Source organism: Megascapheus bottae, chromosome 20 (assembly GCF_031878675.1).
Source record: "Megascapheus bottae isolate mThoBot1 chromosome 20, mThoBot2.hap1, whole genome shotgun sequence".
Lineage (NCBI taxonomy): Eukaryota > Metazoa > Chordata > Mammalia > Rodentia > Geomyidae > Megascapheus > Megascapheus bottae.
The window spans coordinates 37,943,880-37,969,939 of NC_143528.1; the positions used below are offsets into that span (position 1 = coordinate 37,943,880).

The window sequence follows — 26,060 nt, forward strand, 5'->3', positions numbered from 1 at the left end:
GTACCACATATTCAGAAAAAGCCAGAAGTGGTGCTGTGGCTCAAGTGGCAGAGCAGTAGTGTCCAAGGATAGTACCCAGTCACTGAGTTCAAGCCCCAGGACTGGCAAAAAAAAAAAAGAGGTAGCTGAGACATATGCATAGAGAAAAGTGACCAAGATACTTTTATAAATTCTTTTAAAGCTAAGGGTGAGTGAATGAAAACATTTATGATATAACAAACTTTAGAGAGCCAACGTTTTGGTGGTTTTCTTGCCAAGCAGAGAGTTTTATTTCATTCAGCCATGAATCCAACAAATGATGTAGCTAGTGATATGGAGATGAATGACAGGCTTCCTACCCTCAAAGATCTCAGTGTAGTAACACACACATATTTAGATCATGTTGACTTTGACGTGGTCTAGAAAGTGCGTGCATTGGATTTTATGAGTGTGTTTGGCAAGAGCATCCAACACAGTGGGGTGAGTAAGGAATTGGAGAAAATGTCAGAGAAGCCAGCCTGGAGGAAGTTTTCATTTCCGTTAATTTTTTTTTCTTTTTTTAAAGTTAGGATTGGTGTGTGAATGCTGGGGTAAGGATGACAGGCGGATAGTAGCTGCAGAGGGCAGCTTCAACTACCATGTCCAGGCAGAGCTCAGTTGTTCAGGAATCCATCATCCGTGCATTTTCCACGCAGTAGGTGCGGACATGGTGGCTGTGGGCTTGTGTCCCGGTCATGGTGCACTTGAAATCGTTCTTTATCTCTGCAGACATGTCAGGTAGGTAGAGGGGTGTGCGCCCGTCCGGTGCAGCCCTCCAAATCTACATTTGGCAAGCCCTCCGGACGTATGTGGCACGTGACACCGTATCTGACAAATGAGATTGCTCTGGACAGGGGACAGGGCAAGGGGAGGTGGAAGCAATGGAAACTGGAGGGTAGAATGTTGGGGGGAACCAATGAAACTCAGAACCCAAGGAGATGTTTTTTAAGCTGCGGAAGTTTCTCGAGGAAGAACGTGCAAACCTGTCTCCTTTTTTTCAGCTGAACTGCTGTGGGGGAAGAATACGCGTACCTCATACCTCCCCGTCTTGGTCTCGGACGCCATCGCTGCACTCAGCCAGGAACTCTGGCTGTGCCTGCGGGAGTGCAGGACGCAGAGGCTGGGGGCGCGGTGGAGCTTCCGGCGAGGCGCACGGACCTGGCCCCCATTCTATCCTTTCGCTGCGGGGGTTGTGGCGGGCGCTGTGGGGCCTGAACTCCGCGCCCCGCCGCAGGCCCAGCCCAGGACGCCTCGCACCCCCGCGGGCGGGCACGCGATCCGGACGGCGAAGGCCGCCCGGGAGCCGCGGCACGGGCGGCGTGAGCGGCCGCGGCCCGCAGCGGCCGCCCTGACCTGGGAGGGCGTCCCAGCCGGACGCAGCCGGACGCCCAGGCCCGGGAGCCGCGGAGGACGCAGCGGCAGGGGCGGAGTCGGAGCCCGGCGCCGGGGGCGGGGCCAGCAGCCCCACCCCCGCGCGGCCACGCCTCCCTCGCCGGCGCCCCGCCCCGCCGGCGCTCCGCCCCGCGGGTGACGTCACTGTCCAGGCCAGCCGGCGCCATTTTGAAAGTGGAGTCGCCTGCCCCTGCCGCCGCCGTCGCTGTCGTAGCAGCCGCCGCCGCCGCCGCCGCCGCCGCCGCCGCGAGGGAAGGAAGGAGCGCGAGCGGGGGCGCCCGGGAGTGGAGCCCACCATCGCGCCGGCCGGTCCGCCCGCCTCTCCTCGCCTCTGCTCGGCCCAGCCCCCTCCTCCTCAGGTGCCATCCGCCGCCATCCGCCCTCCCTACCCTCCCAGCCCCAGGTGAGGGGGGCGAGCGCAGGAAGCGGGGACCCGACGAGCCCGGCGGGGTCTCCATTTGCAGCGCACCATGGCAGGTAAGCGGGGAATGGTTCTCGCCGGCCGGCGGGCGCCGCCGCGCTCCGCGCTCCGCCCGCCCCCTCCCCCCCCGCGCCCGGCGGCGCCCCTCGGCGGGGGCCCGGGGCGCCCCCCGGGGCGCGGGGGCTGCGGCCCGGGGCGGGTGGGGGCGGGGAGGCCCGGGCGGCGCGCGGCGGCGGGGGCTGCGGGGCGGGCGGGAGCCGGGCGCGGGCGTGGGTGGGGGTGGGGCTGCGCGGCGGCCGCGGGCTGGGGCGTGGGTGGGGCGGGCCGGGGCGGGGGCGCGCGCGGATGGGTGTCCCCGGCCACCCCCCCCCGGGCCCGGGCCGCCAGGCCTCCCGAGCGTGCGTGCGTGCGTGCGTGGAAATGGATTCTGCTTGGAGGGGGAAGGAAGAGCGCTGGACAAGTTAAAATACAATGCGGGGGGTGGGGGTGGGGTGGAACCCCCGCCCCGCTCCCACGGGTGGGAGGATGCAAACCTGATGGATGGATTGATTTTTTTTGTTTTGTTCTCAGCGCTCCACGACCTAGAGAGTGACAGACCTTTTTTCCTTTCTTTTTTTTTTTTTTAATAGCAAGTTGCATGGAAAAAAAAAACAACAAAAAAACCCTGATTTCCATTTAAACTTTGCATTTTGCATGTTCACTTTTGTGCAGATAGTCTCTTCCCCCTAAGGCTTTCTGTACATAGAATTGGTTAAAATAGTTGTGGAGTGATATAAATAGCCAAAGGGAGAGAGATTTCGTAAAAGCTGGCAAAGGGAGAAAAAAATGTCTGTGGAGAAAACCAGGTTGGAAATAATTTAGGAAGGAATATGGGGTGAAGAGTATCTGGGTATTTTGATGTTGGAGATACCTTCCTTTAACTATTTTATTCTAGACTTAGATTTGTTTTCTTCCTCCCGAAGTCCAGGACTTTTCCCATCATATCCTTCCCAGTCTTCAGAGGTGAAATAGGCATTCCAAGATGAAACCAATTTTCCATGTTTTTTTTTTTTTCCCCTCTTTTTCAATAAATTTAGCTAGATAGTGTAATCTTTCACAAAGTTAACATTTTGGACTGAATTAGTTTGCTGTTAACAAATTGCTCTTTGACCTTGATGAATAAGGAAATGAGATTCAAATTATTCTGTTCAAAATGATGACAAATTAGCAAAATAGATTCTGTGCCAGATTGCTTGCACTCCCAGGGACAAGGCAAAGGGAGACCGGAACAGGCTTCCTTTGACCATCTCTTGAGCAGCGTTCATCTATTTCAGTTTCTTCTCCTCTGGTGGGAGCCAATGATTTATTTGCTGGTAATACGTGCTAAGAAGTGGGTGTTGTGTTTGCTGGATGCACACTTTAGCCATTGGGTTTACATGGACTGTTATTCCTCACCTCTGCAGTAATGTTCCCTAACTTTTCTCTTCCTCTGTTCCATGGTGGTTTTACCTTATTTTATTTAGCTCTTGTGGAAGCTTCTGGTACACTTCAAGGAAAACTGACTTTGGTATTTACTTTTTTTGGGGAGGTGTCTTGCTTGAGTAAGGCTTTTATCTTCAAGGGGAAGAGAAAGTGTGAGAGAGTTTGGAATACTTGTACCAAAAGGATCATAGACTTGAGGCCTTTGCATAGTTCATACCTGGATTCTTGCTCTTAAAGCACTACCAACTCTCCGGGGACTAATCTTTTTCCAATCAGTGCTGTCAGTGGTTGACTGGGTGGACAGCACTAGGCAGGATGAGGATCCTGCCAGCCCGTGGACACCGTCTCCTCAGCGGAGAGTAAATATGAACGGGACTGGGTTGTAATTGGTGTGTTTTCTTTTTCCAGGAGCTGGAGGAGGGAATGATATCCAGTGGTGTTTCTCTCAGGTGAAAGGAGCAGTAGATGATGATGTAGCAGAAGGTAAGAAAATATTCAATAGTGACAAAACATAAATAGAAAATCTTCAAACCATTCTTGATTGCTGGAGGGTTTCCTTAAATCTGAACAAGCCTTTTAAGAATGTTTTGTGTTTGTTGCTTAAGAGATGCAGGGACAGTTTTAGAAGTCACCTTTCTGAAAAATACCATAAATCCCTTTTATTCTTCATATTTTTATATCTTACTGTTTCTCTCCCTAAATTCAAATAAAAGCAGCAATTAATGATATGTCATAAGGATGCTCTGAGGTTTGTGCACAAAGGTTCTCCTTGTTATATAAACTCCACATACAAATAAATGATGGGTTTTCACATTATAAAGTGGAAATAGATGTCACTAAAACCTACCTCACAAATCTCCTTGACAACTGTTACAGTTTTTTGTAATTTGGTGTTGATCCTGGGTCTTGAACTCAGGGCCACTGTTGCTGAGCTTTTTTGTGCTCTGGGCCTGCACTTTACAACATGAGCTACAGCGCCACTTCCTGCTTTTTCTGTGTAGCTTATTGGAGATAAGTCGAGTGTACTTTTCTGCTCTGGCTGGCTTCCAACTTTGAGCCTTAGATCTCAGCCTCTTGAGTAGCTAGGATTACAGGTCTGAGCCACTGGTGACCAGCTGCTAACATTTTTTATTTTTATGAGAAGATTTTTAAATTCTTTTGAGCATGTTTACTATGGGTATGTGAGATTGATTGGCGTGTTCTGAAGAATTAATGACTCAAATTTGTTTAATTTTCTTGCAGGATCTTATGTTGTGTAGGTAATTGAGAAAAAAAGATACCTTTCTTCTGAGGATCTTAGTTTTTTTGTGCAATTAGAAATTACTTGATTATGAGCTACTTAAGTAGTCCTGCTAGTTTCTTTCAGAAGTTTATCTAAAGTTTTGAAGCTTCAAGATTTTACATTTGTTGAGATGGTCTTCATTAGTAAGAGGCATGCATTAGTTCCAAGAAGGTAGTTATGTTATTTTATCCCAAAATATTAAAGATGTTTTTAGTGGTATTCTGTGTCATGAATTACCATATTAATTTTCCACACAAATTAAAAGGTATGCTTATGATCTCCAGACATTTGTCTGTTGAAAATTTGTGAATCTTTGTCCTTATTGTAAACTCATAGTTCTCACCTACTGTATGGAGTGTAATTTGTGTAGAGGACTTTTCCAGATGATGGTAGACGGTGGCTTGGTGTTGAGCCAGTCAAATTATTGTGTTTATTGTGTCAGTATCATTCTTCATAATATAAAAGGCCCTGAGTGTGGTTAATTCCATAGAAAGACAGATGGCACACTTGGCATGTTTATAAGCCTCTTTCACCTTTCTTTTTTATTGGATCCTCACCCATTTTTCAGATGAGAGATCAGGAAAAAAAAAGGGAAGTGTCATGTTTTACTATTTTTGTTGCTCCATTACCTGTTGAGTAGTAGGTACTCAAAACTGGATATTTAGTTGTACATTGTGTAATACCAAGATATAAAAGCGCTGTATATTTGGACTGTATACTTCCAAGATGAGTTATATTTCCCTTTTATCTAAGATCTGAATGCTAAGCACTGGGGTATCTTTACTCGAGCTGATATTTGATGATGATTAGTGCAAAGGAACACATCAATTTTGTATGTGGGATTTCAAAATTGAACATCAGTTACCTTATGTAATTGAATTAGTTGATAGTATTTGATACACATACTCGTGATAGGCCAATTATTTTCTGTTACTGTTAAATGTAGTGTACATGACATTTCTAGCTTTTTGTAATGACAAGGTTTGGGGTGTGTGTGTGTAGTAAAAACATGGCTTGTTCTACTATCTATATTTTTGCAAATCAATTATATGTAAAGAACATTGATTTCTAAAACTGGATTGATTTGAGTATTTGTTTATATGTGCCCATGCTGGGACTTGAACTCAGGGCCCAGGCACTGCCCCTGACTGAGCTTTTTTGCTCAAGATTAGCTAGGCTATAACCAGTTGAGTTGTCTTCTCTTTTTTTTGCTGGTTAATTGGATGGAGCTGAGTCTCACGGATTGTCCTGCTCAGTTTGAAGCCAGCTTCAAACTTCCATCCTCAAATCTGTTTCCTAAGAAGCTAGTTTCTGGCAGCTTGGGTATTTTTTGTATAAGCTAGAGTTTGTATACCATTGTTTGTTTATTTTACTAAGGGAAACTTGCCTTTCTAAAGCAGAATAAAACTGTTAGTACATTTCCCCTGTGACATCAAGCTTCATCTTTAGCTTATATTCTTATTTTCTTTTAGTGATACACCCTAATTTACTTCCTAAGAATGGCTGAATATCGGCTTTCCTGCATTCAGTCAGCTACCAGGACACATCAATTCCCTTTTGTAATGCTTTAATCTTCTATATTTGCTTTTATATTGGTTCAGTTTCATATTGTCACTTGTCTGGATTGCAATAACTTCCTAAACCCTAATTCTGGTTTTGTCATTTTTCTTAGAACTCTTCAGTGGATCACTGTATTGACTAGATCAGAAACTAAATTTGATTAATTTGGCCTAGAATAGGCCAAATTCTTTACTATGGTTCCTCTTTATGTTAAGTTTGTTACTATGGCTGATGATCCATCTAAATGGATGTTCTTCAAACTAGTCCTATCTGTGTATACTCTCTGGAGCTTCCTTTGTTTTTGCTGTTCCCGCTTTGATATGTCTGATGTTCTACACTTATTTTATCAAACCTCACATTTTTCTTTGTTGCACTTTTTGCTATATACTGTAATCAGTGTTCCAAACCTCTCCTGTTATACCGTAAGCCTAGTACTGTATTTAGCTCCATGTTCCTTGCAGAATAGCTGGTATAAACTGGGTGTCTACAATAATACCTGGCACATAGTAGGTACTGGATATTTGTCAAAGGATTGTCACTGTTGCTAGATTTGGAAAGGATGAAAAGTGGGATGATAAAGTGTATTGAGACCAGGAGTTTGACCTAGAGTGCTTGCCTACTATGCACAAAGACCCAAGTTCAGTTCCTTGGAACCACTTACATAGAAAAAGCCATAAGTGGTGCTGTGGCTCAAGTGGTAGAGTTTTAACTTGAGAAAGCCCAAGGATCATGCTCTGACCACGAGTTCAAGCCCCAGGACTTGGTCAGGGCGGGGGGGGGGGGGGGGGCGGGATGTGCCGGCAATCATGGTCTTATTTGATAGCCTTTATAATTGTAATACACTAAGACTTAGTGTGCATTGCTTCTAGTTTCCTGCATGCTTAGACATAAACTGATAGGATTGGATTGAGTGATTGCTGTTGTTTCTCATGCTCTTAAGCTTAATTAATTCCCAAAGATACCTTAGAAAGAAATAGTCCAAGCCAGGCACAGTGGTTCATTCCTGTAATCCTAGCTACTCAGGAGGCTGAGATCTGAGGATCGTGGTTCAAAGCCAGCTCCAACACTAAAGTCCTTGAGAATCCTATCTCCAATTAAGTACCAGAAAACACGTAAGTATCCCTGTGGCTCCAGGGATAGCGCTGTGGCCTTGAGCTGAAGATCAGCTCAACAGCGCCCAGGCCCAGTGTTCAAGCCCCATGACCAGCATTATAAAAAGGAAGAAATAGTTCATTATTAACTGCTTCTAAGTTCTTTAAGATGCTAGAATCGATAGAGGTCTTAATTTTAAAGTAAATCTTTATTGTATTTAGGTACTCAGTTCAGAATTTTTTTTATTATGTATGCTGCAGAAATTAAGAGAGACTTATCATTTTACAAGATAGGGGTGGATGTTTTAAAATACTTATTATTTTATTTATTTAATTTGCCAGTCCCGGGGCTTGAGCTCAAGGCCTGAACATTATCCTTGGACTTTCTCAAGGCTAGAATTCTACCACTTGAGCCACATATACCACTTCCAGCTTTTTCTGTGTATGTGGTACCAAGGAATCGAACCCTGATCTTTGTGCATGCTAGTCAAGCACTCTTACCACTAGGCCAAACTCCCAGCCCTAAAATACTTACTTTTACTAAGTAGTTGTATCAAGAGGTTTCTATTTCAGAAGTCAAGTTCTGAATACAGTTTATTTTGGTCAGTGTCACTTTTGCATTCTCTCCTTTCTTTCCTTACCCCGTCGGTACGCTCAACTATATAGGGTTTCGTGGTCATGGTGGTCGTGGTAGTTGTGAGGCTTGAACTGTGTGCTGGGCTGTCCCTGAATTCTTCAGCTCAGGCTAAAACTCCACTACTTTCAGCCACAGTGCCAGTTCTGGTTTCCTGGTGGTTAGTTGGAAATAAGAGTCTCACAGACTTCCTGCTGGCTTTCAACTGCAATCCTCGGATCTCAGCCTCCTGAGTAGCTAGGATTACAGCTGTGAGCCACCAGGGCCTGGCTTAACCACATGTTTTAAAAATACTTACAGTCCATCTTGGGATACATGATGTGTAAGGTGTCTTCTACAAGTCTACACCTTGTATAGTTTGTTAAGTTCTCGGTCGTTTGGTATTGTGGTGGTGGTGGTGGTGGTGGTGGTGGTCGTGGTCGTGGTGGTGGTTGTTATGGGCTTGAACTCTGGGCCTGGGCACTGTCCCTAAGCTCTTCAGTTCAAGGTTATTGCCTTATCCCTTGAGCCACAATGCCACATCTAGTTTTCTGTTGGTAAATTGGAGATAAGAGTCTCAAGGACTTTGTGCCAGGCTAGCTTTGAACCTCAATCCTCAGATCCCAGCCTCCTGAGTAGCTAGGATGACAGGAGAGAGCCACCGTGCCCAGCCCTCATTTGGTATTTTCATATCATGAACTTTTTATGATCTTCATGATAGCAATAACAGTCTGCTAGCTCATTTGTATCTTTAATTTTTCTTCTGTTGGTAACTTTTTGTCATGAGATGCTAGGAGTTCTGATTGGACGTTAAACTGCAGTTTGACCTTGACCTACTATGCAATCTTGGGCAAGTGGAGAATTAGGAACTAGGAAGGGCTATGAGAGTGTTAGAGGTACAAGAGCACTTTAGTGTGTAATCTTCTTCTTGCCTTTGCGAAGTGGTTGTTATGTTTATAATGACTGATTCACTTGAATTTGGGGGGGGGGGGCAGTCCTGGAGCTTGAACTCAGGGTCACAGCTCCACTTAGAGCTTTTGGGTTGATGGTGAAAGTCTCAGACTTTCCTACTTGGGCTGGCTTCTGACCATAGTCCTCAGATCTGAGGACTCAATCTGATTGGCTAGAATTGTAGACATGAGTCAGCTCACCTGGACATTTTTTAAAATACTTTTAAAGCAGACTTATGAGGAAACTTTGACATTGCTTTTCTCTTGGGGTTTGAACTCAGGTGATCTGCTTGAGCGCACACCTCTAGCTATCTTTTTTTTTCTTATTCACTTCTCAGTGAAAAGGGTGTGTGTGTGTGTGTGTGTGTGTGTGTGTTTGATTGTAATTACTAAAGAGTTTAGAATAAAAAAAGGTAATTTTGGGCTGGGAGCATGGTCTAATGATAGAGTGCGCGATACCCTGGGTTTCATTCCTCAGTACCATATACACAGAAAAAGCCAGAAATGGTGCTGGGTCTCAAGTGGTAGAGTGGTAGCCTTGAGAAAGCCACAGGACAGTGCACAGGCTTTGTTCAAGCCCCAGAACTGCCTGCCCCCCCCTAAAAAAAAAGGCAATTCCATATCTCTTTTCCCTTGTCTGTAGTTATCTATATTCCATGGTGCTCAATACTACTTTGGAGGAGTAAAATAATATTACTTTTCTGTCCTGTCAATTTTAGACATTTCCTATTAACTTCCTTCTCTAGTAGATAAAAGACTTAACCTGTCCACACCATCACTTTATTTCCTCTTCTCTGTGCCCTGGTGTTGCATCACATGCTATAGTTAGGATTGAAATCAGTGCTTACCTTACTGTGACCACATAGGTGTTTATTGCTGAGCCAACAGTGCTCTATCATCTGGCTTGTTTCGGTTTTCCTGAAGCTAATAATTGCCTTTTGTGTTGTTGCCTACTTTATGCATTTTTGAAAATGTAGCTCAATAAATTTGGCCAGTGGTTTCCTTGGTTTTATATTTCATTACCTTCCCCCTTTAAAAAAAATGTTGTTTTGATTTAATAATACAAATACCAATTGCTTAAAATGTTTAAATTAACCAAAATAGAAAAACAAGCATATTAGGGGCCGGGAGTTTGGCCTAGTGGTTAAAGTGCTTGCCTAGCATGCATGAAGACCCGGGTTCGATTCCTCTGTACCACATACATAGAAAAAAAGCCGGAAGTGGGGCTGAGGCTCAAGTGGTAGAGCTCTAGCCTTGAGAAGATCCAAGGACAGTGCTCAGGCCCTGAGCTCAAGCCCAGGACTGGCAAAAAAAAAAAAAGAAAGAAAGAAAGAAAGAAAAACAAGCATATTAAAGTGAAACTAATCATTTTTTTTTTCCTGGTGATTCTTTGCATTGAAGTTCTGGTGAGCGGTTCATTTGTTCACATTTTATTTAAGGAAGTAGAATAAAACACTTAAATACATGTGAGTACTCTGGAGTATGAAATAATTTGACTAAAATAAGGACTGACATCTGTTCAAAAAGGTTGTTAAGTCCAGTGAGTTAACTGTGTGTGGTCCAGCAACCCACTGAAAAAGGTCTATGAAGTCAAAACTGTTTTCTTGCTAGGCGAGGTGGCTCATGCCTGTAATCCTAGCTACTCAGGAAGCTGAGATCTTAGGATCAAGGTTCAAAGCCAGCCTGGGCACATAAGAACCTGAATGAAACTCATATCTCCAGTAAACCTTTAGAAAATGGGAAATGGAGTTTGGCTCAGGGATAGGGTGGTAACCTTGAGCTGAAGAGCTCAGGTCCATGACCCACAAAATATTTTTTTTTTTTTTCTTGGTAACAGTATTTGCCTTTTCACCATGCTGGCATTTGCCACAGTGGCAAACAGGCCAGGTGGGTACACCTGCAGCCATCCCAGTGAATCCAGACAGTGGCACTGAACAGCCAATGTTGGCCATGTCCCTCATTACCATGTGTGTTCTGAGTGATTCAGGAAGGAAGGTTGATGATTACCGTTGAATTTATTAATAATTGGTAATTCTTGTTACTAATGTAGTTCAGTTACACTGAGAGTGTGTTGAACATTGTGCAAGACAGAATGGAAAGCATATATAAGTTCTGTGGAACAAGGTATGGTAGCTGTCTGGAGGAAGAGGGTTGATGCTGCTCTTCCTGTTTCTTCTGACTGCTTTTTCATGATTTTTAGTTTTTGGTTCTGTCTTAGAAACTGAAACTCAGACTTGGATATGTGGTGTTCACTTTTCCAAACAAACAATAATTCTGCCTAACTGGGCACTATTTTTTGGTTCTTGATAAAACTAGAACTCTCAAAAGCAAAAGTTAAGGTTCTGGAAAATACATATATTTGTTATTGTAAGCTTGATACCTTCTCAGTGGAAACTTATCAGGTGAAATTAGTAGTAATACTAAGTGCTGTAATTTTTGTACTATGTAAGGAAATGTGTCAGTTCTTGGGAAATCTGGGTAAGTTGAATGCATCAGTCAAGTGACGAGTGTTTGATGCTCTAAAGTCCTGCAGTGTAACAAGTACACACTCTAGCATTGGATTTACTGCTGTGCACCGGTGATGGGCTTTTGATTGCACAAAGCCTTTCAGAAATGATCATTTGTTAAATTTAGGTATAGTATCAGGAGATATCCTAACTACCTCACAAGCCTGTTAAAATTAAAATCCCCTCCTGGACTGGGAATGTGACTTAGTGTTGGAGTACATGAAGCTGTGGCTCAAGTGGTAAAGTGGTAGCCTTGAGGAAAAGAGGATCAGGGACAGTGCCCAGGCCCTGAGTTCAAGCCCCAGGACTGGCCAAACAACAACAACAAAGCCTTCCTTCCCTACCTGAGAGGCTGGATTTTCTTTTTTCTTTTCTTTTCTGGTTTTTTTGTTTTGTTTTTTTCCATTTGTTTGTTAGTGTGCCAGCCCGTAGGCTTGAACTCAGGGCCTGAACACTGTCCTTGAGCCTTTTCTTGATAATATTTTTCTGACAAAAAGAGTATTACATGTCTCACTGGTCTCAGATATGAAAAGCTTGAGAGTACCATGCCACTGATAACATTTGCCTGTATAAACTTAATAGATTGCTTGTGCTAGTGATATGTTAAAGTAGACTCTTCATGAGCCATGATAAGACTGGTCAGAATAGTGTACTGTCATGGAGGTCTATAAAACTGTCCTGTAAAAGCAGTTTGTAATTTTGGTAACCAAATTAGATCTGTCTGGAGTTCTGCAATCTAGAGATCTCTATAGGGAGGATGCCTTTACCATTTTAAGGGATCTGTTTTTGTTTTTGTTTTTTTACTATAACCTCTTCTTCTTCACAGAGATTAATGCAAGTAACATTTGAATACCTTAAGAACTTAGCACTTCTACCTGTCTTCTCAGATAAAGAGCATCAAGGTAACACATATATACATGTCACAGATACTCTTCAACTCGCTCAGAACTTAGAATAGCGCTGGTTTTAGGTTTATTCCCTGTTAAAATTAAGTTGGTGACCTTGACATTGTGTGTTGTTTTGAGCTCAAGTTGAAGAATGATCTTTTGGTTTTTTTGCTGAAAGGCTTAAAATTGGCATAGCCATTTTTTTCTCAACTTCTAACTAATAAAGGGGGAAGGTGGGAGTCACTGCAGTTTTGGTACATTCTGAAGTGCAACATAATTACATTTTTGAATAGCTACTGAATTTCCCACCTGAAACATAATCAACTATTGCTTAGTATTTTTGTAACTGTTTTTCTTTAAAACAAAACAAAATTTGTCCTTACACAGGATTTTTAAAAAGAAACTACCAATTTTTCATCAAGGTTTAGCCATATGTATATATTTTAATAAATACATTTTTGAATGTTAATATAATTTTAATTGTTGTTCCCAGTAGTTGGTTATAATTTCATCTGGATTTTTACACTGGCTTATGTGGAATCTTTGGCCAGTTAGATTTCCTCCGAGTGTTCAGTTATTTGCTTGGGTTTTCTCCTAAGAAATCTGAATACTTTCTTATATCAGTTCTTGCAGTTGATCACCCATGTGTTTGTTCCAAAAGCTCTGTTTTCACATGCCATTTGGTCTTTTTGTATGTCACTTATATCCTTCTATTGGACTTTGAAATTGAAAGAACCAGTGTTTTTTAGGGCTATGATAATTTTTAGAATATTAACAGTGTTCATGAGTGAACTCAGGGCTTGCCTGGTGCTTTTGTTTCACTTTTTGCTCACAACTGGGAACAGTAACATTTGAGCCACACCTCCACTTCCTTTTGCCACACCCCCACTCCCAATTGCAGATTAAGTTTCTGCCCTGACTGGCTTTTGAACAGTGATCTTCAGACACCAGCCTCCTGCCTAGGGTTATTTATATGAGCCATTGGCACCTGGCCAGTTTATTCTTTAATGAGAATTCTGTCACTACATCTGTGTGTGTGTGCTGGCCTGGGTTCTGTCCCTGTCCCTGAGTTTTTTGCTCAAGGCTAGTGTTCCACTTTGGGTTTGGTATTTAATTAGAGCTAATAGTCCCATGGACTTTTCCTGCCTGGACTGGCTTTGAACTGTCCTCCTCAGACCTCAGCCTCCTCAGTAGCTGGGATTACAGGCTTGAGTCTCTGTGTTAGCACTACTCTTATCATCTCCCCTCTATTACCTCTCATACTGAGATTTGAATTTAGGGCTTAGGCTCTATCTATCCCTTAGTTTTTTCACTTGAGCCACAGCTCTGCTTCTGACTTTAAAACATAAGTAGGAGTCTCATAGACTGTCTGCCCAGCATCTCCGTCCTCAGAGCTCAGCCTCCTGAGTAGGTAGGGTTACAGATGTGAACCACAAGTATTCCACATTATTACAATTTCTTATGTAGTACCAGCAGATTAAATTTCTTCAAGGTATATCTTAGTTCATCTCTTAACAATTGCTGTCTCACGGGTCAAAAAAAATTGACAGGAATATGTTAAATTTTGAATCCGCTATGTATTTTATACTTCATACAGAAGGGATCTTCTCTTTTACCTGTATTAAGAAACATTGGGGCTGGGAATATGACCTTTTAGTGGTAGAGGAATTGATTTCCTGGCATGTATGAGGCCAGGGGCTCAATCCCCAAAAGCAAAACATAGAGAAACTAGAATAGTTGATAGGGGTTGGTGAAGACATTTCAAAACACTTCTCAAGATTAGGCACAACTTGAAAACCTGCCCTTGTAGTAGGTTCATTGTTTGTTGTGTCTGCATAAAAGGAGAAATAGAGCCTTGTGGTGTTACCTTGTGTGTTTTGTTTCCAGCTTACTGCAAGGGTAAGAAAGAGTCAATGGGTGAATTTCTAAGATGATATAAAAGGCATCTGTAATCCTTAATACTTGGATTGATAATAGAAAGGAAAGATCCTACTTGAAGAGAAACAGGCTGTTACAGGCAATAGTTTCTGTCAACAGAAACTATTCTTTATCTTTCACAGTAATTGATAGTAAAAGAATTGCCTGCTCCCACTTTTTCACTTGGCACAATAGCATTCTTTTCCCCCAGCAGTAGAATCAGTTTTATAAGTACAATACTTTAACTCTTACTATTTAATGTATTTTATTATAAAAATAAAAAATTGATCATTTAAACTTTTTTGGTGCTGAGTATTAAACTCAGGTTCCATAGCAAGTGCTTGCAACTGAACAAATAGCTATTGTTAACTTCTCTGGAGGATGGTGAACCAAGCTCATGTGTTAAAACAAGCCTCATACACCCTCTGAAATGACCAACACACATAATGGAGGGAGTTCAGTATCCTTGGAAACACTGGAGGCGAGCCATATCTGAGCTGAAAAGAGTTGGCAGGAAACAGTACAAATGAAAAATGTTGAGGCGTGACATTACTGACTGCCCTAATGTTCATTTATATGGTTGAGAAACTTTCCTGGGTGGAATAGAAAAGGAACCTGTGTGGAGTGGGCAGAGTTAGAATTGTAGTGTATTTGAATGTGGTGTGTGTGTTGGTACAGGGATTTGAGCTCAGGGCCTAGGTGTTGTCCTTTAGCATCTTCATCCTATCATTTACATGATTTACCCATTTCTGGCCTTTTTGTTAGCAAGTTGGAGCCAAGAATCTTTAGAACTTTCCTGTTCCATCTGGCTTCTAACCAGAATCTTCTGATCTCAGTCTTTAGAGCAGCTAAGATTACAAATGTGAAACACTGGTGCCCTTCAGCAGATATTTTATATTTTGATGTAAGGGTTTAAAACTGAACTAATTGAGGCCGGGGGTTTGGCCTAGTAGTTAAAGTGCTTGCCTAGCATGCACGAAGACCCGGGTTCGATTCTTTGGTACCACATACATACAAAAAAGCCGGAAGTGGTGCTGAGGCTCAAGTGGTAGAGTTCTAGCCTTGAGAAAGTCCAAGGACAGTGCTCAGGCCCTGAGCTCAAGCCCCCAGGACTGGCAAAAAAAAAAAAAAAAACTGAACTAATTGAGATCTTGGGGATATAGCTTTCTGGTCATGCATGGAGTTCTGAGTTCTACGCCCATTACTGCAGATATCCCCACATGGGCACAACACTCCTTTACCTGATGAGCAGAGAGGGGTGCTTATGCTTTCAAGAGAAAGAAAGAGACAGTTTGAAGAGAGTCTTGAAGTGTTATAAAGTCATTGCCTTTGGTCTGTTGCACTACTTAATGGCCTCTATTTATTGCATTTGATAGCTGCCCAAGGAAGTATTGACAAGGCACCCCAAAGATTAGCCTAAGGTGTTCAGGTCCTTGTAGTAGTAGTATTCTTTTTTTGAGTGTGGCTGGATCAGGTGACTTGTTTTAATAGTGACAAAAGTGTTGGCATGTCATTTAGGAGATGAGTTTACCCAGGCTTATACCTTCTTTTGTGTTGGGCTGCCTTCTTTCACTTGACCTACCTTTGTTATGAACTTTCTTGTGGAATATATGTGGCAAAGAAGTGTTGTCTCTGGCTCACAGCCATTAAAGACCTGACATCAGTCAACAAGCCATGTGCTTAAGTTTAGAAATGGGTCCTCTTCTAATCAGGCTTTGCCATGTCAGCAGCCTTAGATGATAACACATTGCTTATAGCCGTCTGAGAGAGAGGCCCTGAGCTGGAGACCTCATAGATATCACCCAGATTCCTAACCACAAGAAACTGAGATAATAAATGCTGGTTGTAAGCCACTACCTTTGGGTGCTTCACTAAGCAGAAGAATTTAAGTGGAATGTGTGGTTCTTGACTATTGACTTTTTGGAGGCAGGCATGATACTAGGGCTTCAGAAATAGTTCTTGGTTGGATGAGTGGTGATGGGTAAGTGCAAAGCCCTGAATTCAGCCCCCAATACTACTACCCCATTCTCCTTCTTCCCCCAAAAGAATCCCAGAGGTAGGCAGTAGTATCTCACGCCTGTAATCCTGATTACTCAGGAGGCTGAGATCTGAGAACTGTGGTTGAAACCAGCCTAGGCAGAATTAAGCACCATAGAAAAACTGGAAGTGGAGCTGTGGTTTAGGTGGTACAACACCAGGTTCTGAGTTCAAGCCCCAAGACCAGAGTATACATACCCATAAGTGCACACATACACACTCTCAGAATACCCAGCTAAGCAGTCAGCAGTGAAGAAGCGTGGTGAGTCAACTTCAAACCTACTTTCCAAATAGCCTAAGACATTTCAAAAGAGGAGGGACCCCACAGCAGTTATTAAGGGCGTGTCACTTGTCTACCAGCAGTGATGGTAACTCCAGAGCTTTCTCTGAAAGCCACAGGAAACAAGTTTTTGTTTTGAAGACACTAATCCACAGGAGTCACCTAGAAATAACTAGTAACTCCATGTCAACAAAACCATGTTTCATTTTTAGGCCTTCTTGGCTTTCTCTCTGAGTCATTTTAGATTCAGTTTATTACTGCCTCCTTTTGAAATGCTGTTTCTGCTGGGCTTCCAGAAATACATCTTCCTATTTTATACTCTCATCTTGCCAAAAGTGTTAGGTAATACTTCAGGCTAATACTTAGCCCTGACCTCTCGTTTTCTTTCCTACACCCATTAGAAAATCAGTCACCTTTAAATGCCTTCTCAGAATGCTTCCTGTCCTGGTTGTCTTCTTTCCCTTAGTTTTGCCAAATCTACCTAGCTTCCTGAATGACATTTACTTGCATGTCTAGCTGAAATTCACATCAGAGTGGTGAGACTCACATCAGAGGGCTTCGAACAAGCCTGCAGTTCCTTTTCCACATATAGTTTGGCCTAGGCCAAGTGCTACAGTCTACTACCATGACTTTAGATTTTATCAGGTTTGCCTCAGGCTTTCAAAGTGCTTTAATACTTGAATATCCTTTCCTGGCTCATGTTTAACTCCACCCTTCACTTTGATTTTTTTTTCCTAAATAGCCCCTCCCCCTATGGCCATGTGACTTAAGTAGTTTATCCCATTGTGTTACTTTTCTATTTTAAAAGTGCACCATGCATTTTACATAGAATATTTGTTTGTCATACAGTGTAGCCCTACATTTGTTTCATAGCACCCAGACATAGTGTCTAGTACATATTAGATGCCTAGTAAAATGTTTGCTGAGCAACAGCTTTCTAGGAATGAGCTAAAACACAAGATTTAAAGAATGTAAGATCTGGATTAGATGTGGGACTTAAGAGTTAGCACTTAAAAATAGAGGATGCTGAGTTCCAGTCCCTCCAGTACCACCCAGACAAGCACAGCAGTCCCACAAAAGTAAGAACTGGAGGGGGGGGGGTGTATGTGTGTATAGAGTGAGGGTTAAACCTAAGGCCTTACACAAGCCTCATAGTGTTGTCCTGCTATTAATTCTAGCCCAAGATCATTTTTAAGAACTGAAAGTATAAACAATATTGAGAAAACGTTTGGTGCCTAACTCTCTTTGGGGGAAGACAATACTTGGGTTTGAATTTAGGGGTTTTTTACTTGCCAGGCTGGTGAACTGGGTGTGCGCGCGCGTGCATATGTGTGTGTGTGTGTGTGTGTGTGTGTGTGTGTAGCGGATTGGGGGCGAGGGAGGGCATCAGGCTTGAACTCGGGTCCTGGGCACTGTTCCTGAGCTCTTTTGCTCAAGATTTTCACTCTACCACTTTGAGCCACAGAGCCACTTCTGGTTTTCTGGTAGTTAATTGCAGATAAGGGTCTTAAAGACTTTCCTGTCAGGGCTAATCTTGAATTTCAATCCTTAGATCTCAGCCTCTTGAGTAGCCAGGATTACAGGCCTGAACCAGCACTTGGCTTCTAAATTCTGTTTTTTTTTGTTTGTTTTTGTTTTTGCCAGTCTTGGGCTTGAGCTCAGGGCCTGAGCACTGTCCTTGGACTTTCTCAAGGCTAGAGCTCTAGCTCTTGAGCCTCAGCACCACTTCTGGCTTTTTTCTATGTATGTGGTACCGAGGAATCGAACCCGGGTCTTCGTGCATGCTGGGCAAGCATTTTAGCCACTAGGCCAAACTCCTGGCTCCTCTAAATTCTGTTTTACAGTATAATTCTTTGTCTGGGCTGTCCTGGACCACTTCCTACATCCCTGAGATTATAGGCACATGTCACCACACCCATCTTTCTTATTGGTTGAGATGAGGGCTCAAGAAGTATTTGCCCTGACCAGTCTCAAACTGCAGTCCTACCGTTCTCAGCTTCCTGAGTAGCTTAAGATTGTAGGTATGAACCATAGTCCTGACTTTTGGCTCTCCTGTTCAGTGAAATGTTGGGGGGGGGGGAACCCCTGCATTTCAGAAAATAGAATCCTATGAAAATATCCTCAAAACTTAAGAAAAAGAATTGAAACATTTTAAAACAATGACAACAGTTGTTTCATAAGTGCAGTAGAGGGCTGGGAGAGTAACTTAGCCAGAACCTTTGGACTGGAAGGAATAGAAGATAATGGAGGGATAAATTATATCCCTCCCCTCCCTTCTCTCATGATTTTTTTTTGGGGGGGTCAGTTTTGGGGCTTGAACTTAGGGCCTGCATGCTGTCCCTGAGCTAGTTTTCTCGAGGCTAGTTCTCTACCATTTTGAGCCATAGGGTTGCTTCTATTTTTCTGGTGATTGGCGATAATACTCTCCTGAGTTACCTGCCTAGGCTGGCTTTGGCCTGTGATTCTCAGATCTCAGCCTCCTGCTCCACTAGGATTATGGATCAAAGCCACCCACCATCAGTTACATTTTAAATACAGTTTTGAACTAGCTCAGAAAATCTTGTTCTGATCATTTACCACAACTGAGAGCAAATAGATTGGAGGTGGAGGTGGAGGTGGAGGACAGGCAAAAGATGTTACTGAAATAAACTGGTTTGTTGTTGTGATTTTTTTTTTTGGGGGGGGGGTCGGTCTTGGGACTTGAACTCTGGGCCTGGGCGTTGTCCCTGAGCTCTTCAGTTCATGGCTACCACCCTACCCCTTGAGCCCCAGCACACTTCCTGTTTTCTGGTGGTTAATTGGAAATAAGAGTCTCGTGGACTTTTTAGCCTGGGCTGGCTTTGAACAGGGATCCTTACATCTCAGCCTTCTGAGTAGCTAGGATGACAGACATGAGCCACCACACCTGACTGAACTAAATTGATTTTGCTGTGAAGTTTGGTTAAGATTTTGTTGAATCACTAACATAATCTTGGATTATTTAGTCTAGTGTCTTTTTTCTTTAACATCTTCTAATCAACAGGGACAACTTAGACACTTGTAAGATAAGTAATTTTGAACTACATTCAGCCAGCATTATTAATGAACATTATACTTTTATAATTCAGTTACCAAGCCTTGTGTGTGTGCGCTTGAGTGTGCCTGTATATATGTACATACTTTTTAACTGCTTTAGTTTCTTCATCTTGTTAAATGGATGTGTTAATATAACCAATTTTATAAGCTGGTCATGAGAACCAGCACACCGTGAGTGCATTCGAAATATGCCCACTAAGAAACAGTTCAGTAGACACTGCTCAGATCATTCTACTGCTGACCTTCCCATAGTTCTCATTTCTTACTTCAGCCTGGACAAACTCAAGCCTCTATCTGCTTGGATTGTTCATTAAAACATTCCCTAGGGTGCTATCAATCACTGTTAGAATAAGATCTGTACAGTTTTCGATCACATACCTAATCATTTCTTTAACCATTCCTTCTAAATATTTTACCCCTTTGTATCCAGTAAAGTAAGGTGCAAAAGCTTTGGAAAACAAATTTTCATTGGTATGACCAGGACAAATGGATAGTGGACTGTGTTCTGATTCTTCCAACATGTCCTTAACAGTCATAGTATGTAGAGTTTAAGCAGGTATTAATAACTAGATACCCATTCTCTTTATTTAAAACTCAGTAAAACATATAGAAGTAGGAGCTTTGAGCCAGGTACGGTGGCTGACACCTGTAATCCTAGCTACTCAGGAGGCTGAGATCTGAGGATCACTGATTAAAGCCAGCCCGGGCACTAAAAAGTCCATGAGAGTTATCTTCAATTAATCACCAGAAAACTGGAACTGGTGCTGTGGCTGGTAGCCTTGAGCTGAAGAGCTCAGGCACAATGCCCAGGCCCAGAGTTCAAGTCCCGGGACTGACAAAAAAAGAAAAAAGAAGTAGTAGGAGCTCTGTGTAGTACTATATACAAATAGTATAACTCTACATAAAAAACTTCATACTATATTTGTATAGGCAGCTGAATGAAGTGATTTAATTGGTGGAATCAGTTCTGAGCCATTTAAAAGTTAGTGGATATCCATTGAAGGTCTAATTTGAGGCGTAAAATCATCAGTTTTCAGCTTTTGTAACATGCACAGTAGTGATGCACCATGGCTTGTTGTTTGTTAGTCACACGTGTAGTCTATACATGCATTAGCACCTGGTTTATCTCTCTGTTCTTTGTTGCAGGATGGGATGGTTCCATTCTATTTTATCCAAACATGATATTACATTATCCAAAGAAGTTACAAAGAAGGGACATTGGTTCCAGAACACATCTCTGGAAATTACGTTATGGACTCTGAATTTCAATGACAACATTACAATGTAGGTTCTGTTTCAGCATCTGAACCCAGTGGTTTTTGTTGAACTTATCCCAAGGAGGTTTTAGTCACTAAGTCAGGTAGAAAAAAGACTATTAAAATGCCATGAGCATTTTATCCCTGGCAGATTTCTCCATGATCTTGTCAGTCATATCATCTGATTTCTGGTGAAGTCAGTCATGATTCTGTGCATTGATGTATAAAGCAGGGCAGTTGGAATGTTTCTTGCCTGGGCTTTAAGGTTCAGACTCCTATGAGCTCCAGGACTGTTTAGAGAACTTAGTAGATGAACCTAAATACTCTTAAAACAATTTAGGCTTAGTTTACCTTTCTGTAGCAAAACGCAAATGCCATCTAATGTGTCCTTACTGTTTACTGTGTACCTCACACAAGGCTAATTTCTTGCATTTATTCTCTATTTAAATTTTAGAGCAGCTCTCTGATATGAGTGTTGAAAAATGAGGAACCTCGGGGCTAAGTTACTTCCCCATCATTGGACATACAGTGGTGAAGTGGAAATTTGGCCCTCTTAACTTTAGGCAGTTTCCTATGCTGCTCCCCTTTACAGAGGAATCTCTGACAGTGTCTCACACTTGTGCTTTTAACACTTGAGAGTGGGGCCTGGCACTTTATATTTGTATATTCCATTCTGCATGTGCCCTAACCAAAAGACAGTGGCACCACATTGGCCTGGTGCTATACTCGTAGTAAGAGGCTTCCCCACGATGGAGTGCTTGCTGTAAATGCTTACCGCTGCCCTCCCTTCAACTCTCAAATGCAGGAATAATGCCCTCGTTGTGCCACATGGCGGAAGAGTGTTCAGGGGCAGCACCAGAGCCTGTTGAAGAAGGAGCCAGAAGTGGTTGGGTCCTGCTGCTCAGGAGCACAGTAGGGAAACTGTCTTCTCTTCTGAGATGGAAGAGATTCCTAAGAGAACAGCAGAAACTTAACTTGCTCTTCAGAGTGCTCATAAGTCATTTCTTTAAAAAAAAAAAAAACAAAAAAAAAAAAACCTACAATTGTGGAAATCAGAAGGGAAAAAGTAACAAACTTTGAGCTCCCCCTAGAGGTCAATAGCGATAAGAACATAAGGAGGCTGCTGGGAAAGAACTGTCTTAAGGTTGGCTACTCACCCCAGTATCAGTAAGCTAGCATTTTATAGGTGTATTGTGCAGAAAAATGTCATAATGGGGGAGAGTTCAGCCTTTGAGACGTTTGGGGCTGTTTGAAAGATCTTGAAAATGGATCCTGTAGCTAAATAAAACAGTACTCCTTAGTGGGAGGTCTAAGTGAAGGTAAACCAAATTTAAGTGAGAATGATAGCTGTACTTGTTACATAGCTGAAGGTTCTGACAATAGATGCTGAGTGAACAGAGACCAAAGTGATCTCTGTGTGCGTGTGTGTGTGTGCACATGTTTGCACATGCGCTTGTGCACCTCCCTAGTAGCCGAAAGTACCAGACCTTTAGAAGATGGGCCATAGGAAGGACAAGTTGCAGACAGAAACATCTAGTGCATACTTCATTGGTTCTTAGAACCCCACCCAACTATGATAGGAGAAATCTGTTCCAGGATAGAAGTCCTTCGTAACAATTAGATGATCCAAGGCATTAGTGACGGTTAACTAATATGATGGTTCCTTTTGTTCTCTACATACTTATACCTCTCTTCAGTTCTCATTTAGAGTCTGTCTTAGAAATTCGAATGTAAGTATAGAATAAAGGAATACAGTGCACCAGTGGCTCATGCCTGTAACCCTAGCTAGTCGGGAGGCTGAGATCTGAGGATCAGAGTCAGCCCTGGCAGGAAGATCTGTGAGACTCTTATCTGCAATTAACCACCAGAAAACCAGCTCAGAGTGATAGAGTGCTAGTCATTATTAAAAGAGCATGGCTGGGGCGGGGGGGAGGGGGACAAAAACATGAGGAGGGGTAGCAATGATTGTTAAGAAATGTACCTTCTATCTGGCGAATGTAATGTAACCCTTCTATTGAGTACAATAAAAAAATTAAAGAGCATGGGGACAGTTCCCGGGCCCTGAATTCAAGCCCCACAGTCTACAAGGCGGGGGGATACATAATATTCAATTTGGGGGTAATATTAAGAATATATGAGCAGGGTGCCACTGGTTCATGGCTGTAATCCTGGCTGCTGAGGAGGCTGAGATCTAATGATCCTGGTTCAAAGCTAGACCAGACAGACAAGTCATGAGAGTCTTGTTTCTAATTAAATAGCAGAAAACCACAAAGGTTGCTATGGCTCAAAGTGGTACTCAGGGACAGTGCCCGAAACCTGAGTTCAAGCCCCACAACCAACCCCTCCCCTCATCTTGAACTTTCAGAGCCAAACAGAAAGTCAAACCTTTAGCTATACTTAGTATTTCGTAAGAGCAAGGGAAAGCTCATAGAAAAGAGCTTCTCGTAATGGGTGGTGTGAGACTCTCCAGTCGATTACTGCTGTAAGCAGCTCTGATTTCTGCTTGGGCAGCCAATGTCCCTGTTCCATTCTCATTGCATCATTGACTGACTTCTAACTTACTGAAAGTGTCATTCCCAAAATCACCGTTGTGGAACTCTAGGTTGCCCTAATGGAATCCCATGATCATAGGTAACACAACAGGTCATGTACTGTCTTTCAGGTGTTTCATTTTCCTTTTTTTTTTTTTTTTTTTTTTTTGCCAGTCCTGGGCTTGGACTCAGGGCCTGAGCACTGTCCCTGGACTTTCTCAAGGCTAGAGCTCTACCATTTGAGCCTCAGCATCATTTCTGGCTTTTTTCTATGTGTGGTACCGAGGAATCGAACCCCGGTCTTCATGCATGCTAGGCAAGCACTTTAACCACTAGGCCAAACTCCCGGTCCCAGGTGTTTCATTTTCTACGTGAGCTCTGCTGCAGCCATTTTATTCTCTTTGGTTCCTTCCCAGAGGTGTTGAATTATGAAAGATAAGCTCTCTGAAGGCAGAACTTGCCTGTTCCTTTGCATACATATTTGAAGTTTATAGACTACTTGGACAGAACTGTGACTATATGCTGAATGCCTTTAATATCTTTGCCTGGTTATTGGAGAGCCAGTATTTGAACAAAAAGATAAAAAGGAAAGAAAGACAGGAAATCTTAGAGCAGAATATGAATGAAAGGATATTATCAGAGAAAAAAGGGACAAAAACAAACAATTTTCTCACATCCTTCAGAGAATTTGCAGACATCAGTGAGCATTTTTATAGGTTGTGTTTTGGGATTCTTTTTGTACTTTAACTTCTACGCATCAAGCTTCAAGAATGTGAATGTTGTGTGAAGCGTTTGGAAAATATTGAATACTGAACAGTATTTTAAAAATATTACAGTCCCACTCACTGGACTGTAAAATTAAGTTTTAAATCACCGGGCATGGTGGCCTGTAATCCTAACTACTTAGGAGACTGAAATCTGAGGATCATGATTCAAAGCCATCTTGGGCAGGAAAGACCGTGAGACTCTTATCTCCAATTAACCACTAGAAAACCGGAAGTGGTGCTGTGGCTCAAGTGGTAGAACTGTAACCTTGAGATTGAGGGCTCAAGGACATCACCCAGACCCAGCATTCAAGCCCCAGACTGACCAAAAAAAAGTTTTAAATCATTACAGTAGTTCATGAACAGTAAACGCATGCAGAGTAGGATTTTAGAATGTCTGGAGGTTATTTGCCCACATGAAATTCAACTCTGGACCCAGATGCTGTCCTTAAGCTTTTGTGCTTACAGATACTGCTCTACTACTTGAGCCACAGTTCTACTTGGGGTTTTTTTTGGTGGCTAATTGGGGATCAGTTTCACAGGCTTTCCTGCTGGTGCTCGCTTCAAACCTCAATCCAAATTTGTCTCCTGAGTAGCTGGGGTTACAGGCATGAGATACTAGTGCCTGGTAGAAATTCACCCTTTTAAAGCACCAGTGCCTCAAGCTTTGAAAAAAGCAGGTTTCTGGCTACCATCACAATCAAGATAGCAAGCAGTTACATTACCAGTAAAAGTTTGTGGCCCCTCTGTTGTTGGTATCCTGCCTACCACCCATTCTGTCATTTTTCTCCCTCTAGTGTTCCTTCTCCTGGATGTCACATAATCAAAGAGTAGAGCACATGAATCACTTAGCACTATACAACTTGAGATTTATGTTATTGTTTGTCCCTTTCCCCCACCCCCCCATGTCATGGGGTTTGAACTCGGGGCCTGGGCATCATCCCTGGGCATCATCCCTGGACTTTTGCACTCGAGGCCTGCACTCTACCACTTTGAACCACAGTGCCACTTCCAGTTTTCTGGTGGTTAATTGGAGATCAGAGTCTCACAGATTTGCCTGCTTGGGCTGGCTTTGAATCGCTGCCATCAGAACTCATCCTCCTGAGTAGCTAGGATTGCTATTGTTTATATAACTAAAATGTTCTTTTCATTAGTAAATCCTATTTCATTTTATAGATACAACATTTCTTCATTCATTCTTCAGTTGAGATCACTTTTGAGTTGTGTTAATTGTTAGTGATCACAAATAAACCCTTACATCCAGATTTATTGTGACCATTATTTCCCTTGGGCAAGTATCTACTGAGATTGCTGAGTCTTTTTCTTTTCTCTTTTTTTTTTTTTGCCAGTCCTGGGGCTTGAACTCAGGGCCTGCGGACTGTTCCTCTTTTTGCTCAGGGCTAGCCCTCTACCACTTGAGCCACCACTCCACTTTTGGCCTTTTTGTTTATCTGGTTGTGAGGAATCAAACCCAGGGCTTTATGCATGCTAGCCAAGCACTCTACCACTAAGTCACATTCCCAGACCAGCAGGGAGTTTTTTAACTGAAATTTCTGAATCCTTCCTCCCTGAAGCGATTACACCTTGTATTCTCCTCAGCACTGTGAAAACCTGTAAGTGCTCCCTATCAGCAGCAGATACTGCTGGGGATTTTGTTTTTCTGTTTTATTCATTTGAGTAGTATGTGGAAGCAGCTAGTTACTCTTTGCTTTTATGCTAATGACTGTCACGTGTCTATTACCTGAGCTCTCTCCCTGAGCTGTTGTAATTATCCCATGATTCCTTGCTTGCTTTGTTTTTTTTCAGGCAGGCTCACATATACTATCATTACTTTATTCATTTATTTATTTCTGTCATAGGGCTTGAGCTCTAGGCCTGGGCATTGTCCCTGAGCTCTTCAGCTCAAAGCTACCAGCCTCCCCCCTTGAGCCACAGCCCCACTTCCCATTTTCTAGTGATTAATTGGAGATAAGAGTCTCATGTTCTTTAGTGCCCTGGCTGGCTTTGAACCTCAACCC

At 42.8% G+C, this 26,060-nt stretch overlaps 1 protein-coding gene across 2 annotated transcripts in view; it reads left to right on the forward strand.

Moving 5' to 3' along the window:
• The first annotated feature begins 1,632 nt into the window (after positions 1–1,632).
• Ppp2r2a (protein phosphatase 2 regulatory subunit Balpha) overlaps positions 1,633–26,060 on the forward strand; it is a 53,259-nt gene continuing 28,831 nt past the window's right edge. The window contains exons 1-2 of one of the 2 annotated variants that reach the window (XM_090353623.1): positions 1,633–1,887; positions 3,701–3,775. In XM_090353623.1, coding sequence (XP_090209749.1) covers positions 1,881–1,887; positions 3,701–3,775 — 82 coding nt within the window. In that variant the 5' untranslated portion in view covers positions 1,633–1,880. Of the gene's footprint in view, positions 1,888–3,700; positions 3,776–20,637; positions 20,776–26,060 lie in introns of those variants that run through there. The other variant, XM_090353624.1, reaches the window with a different exon arrangement.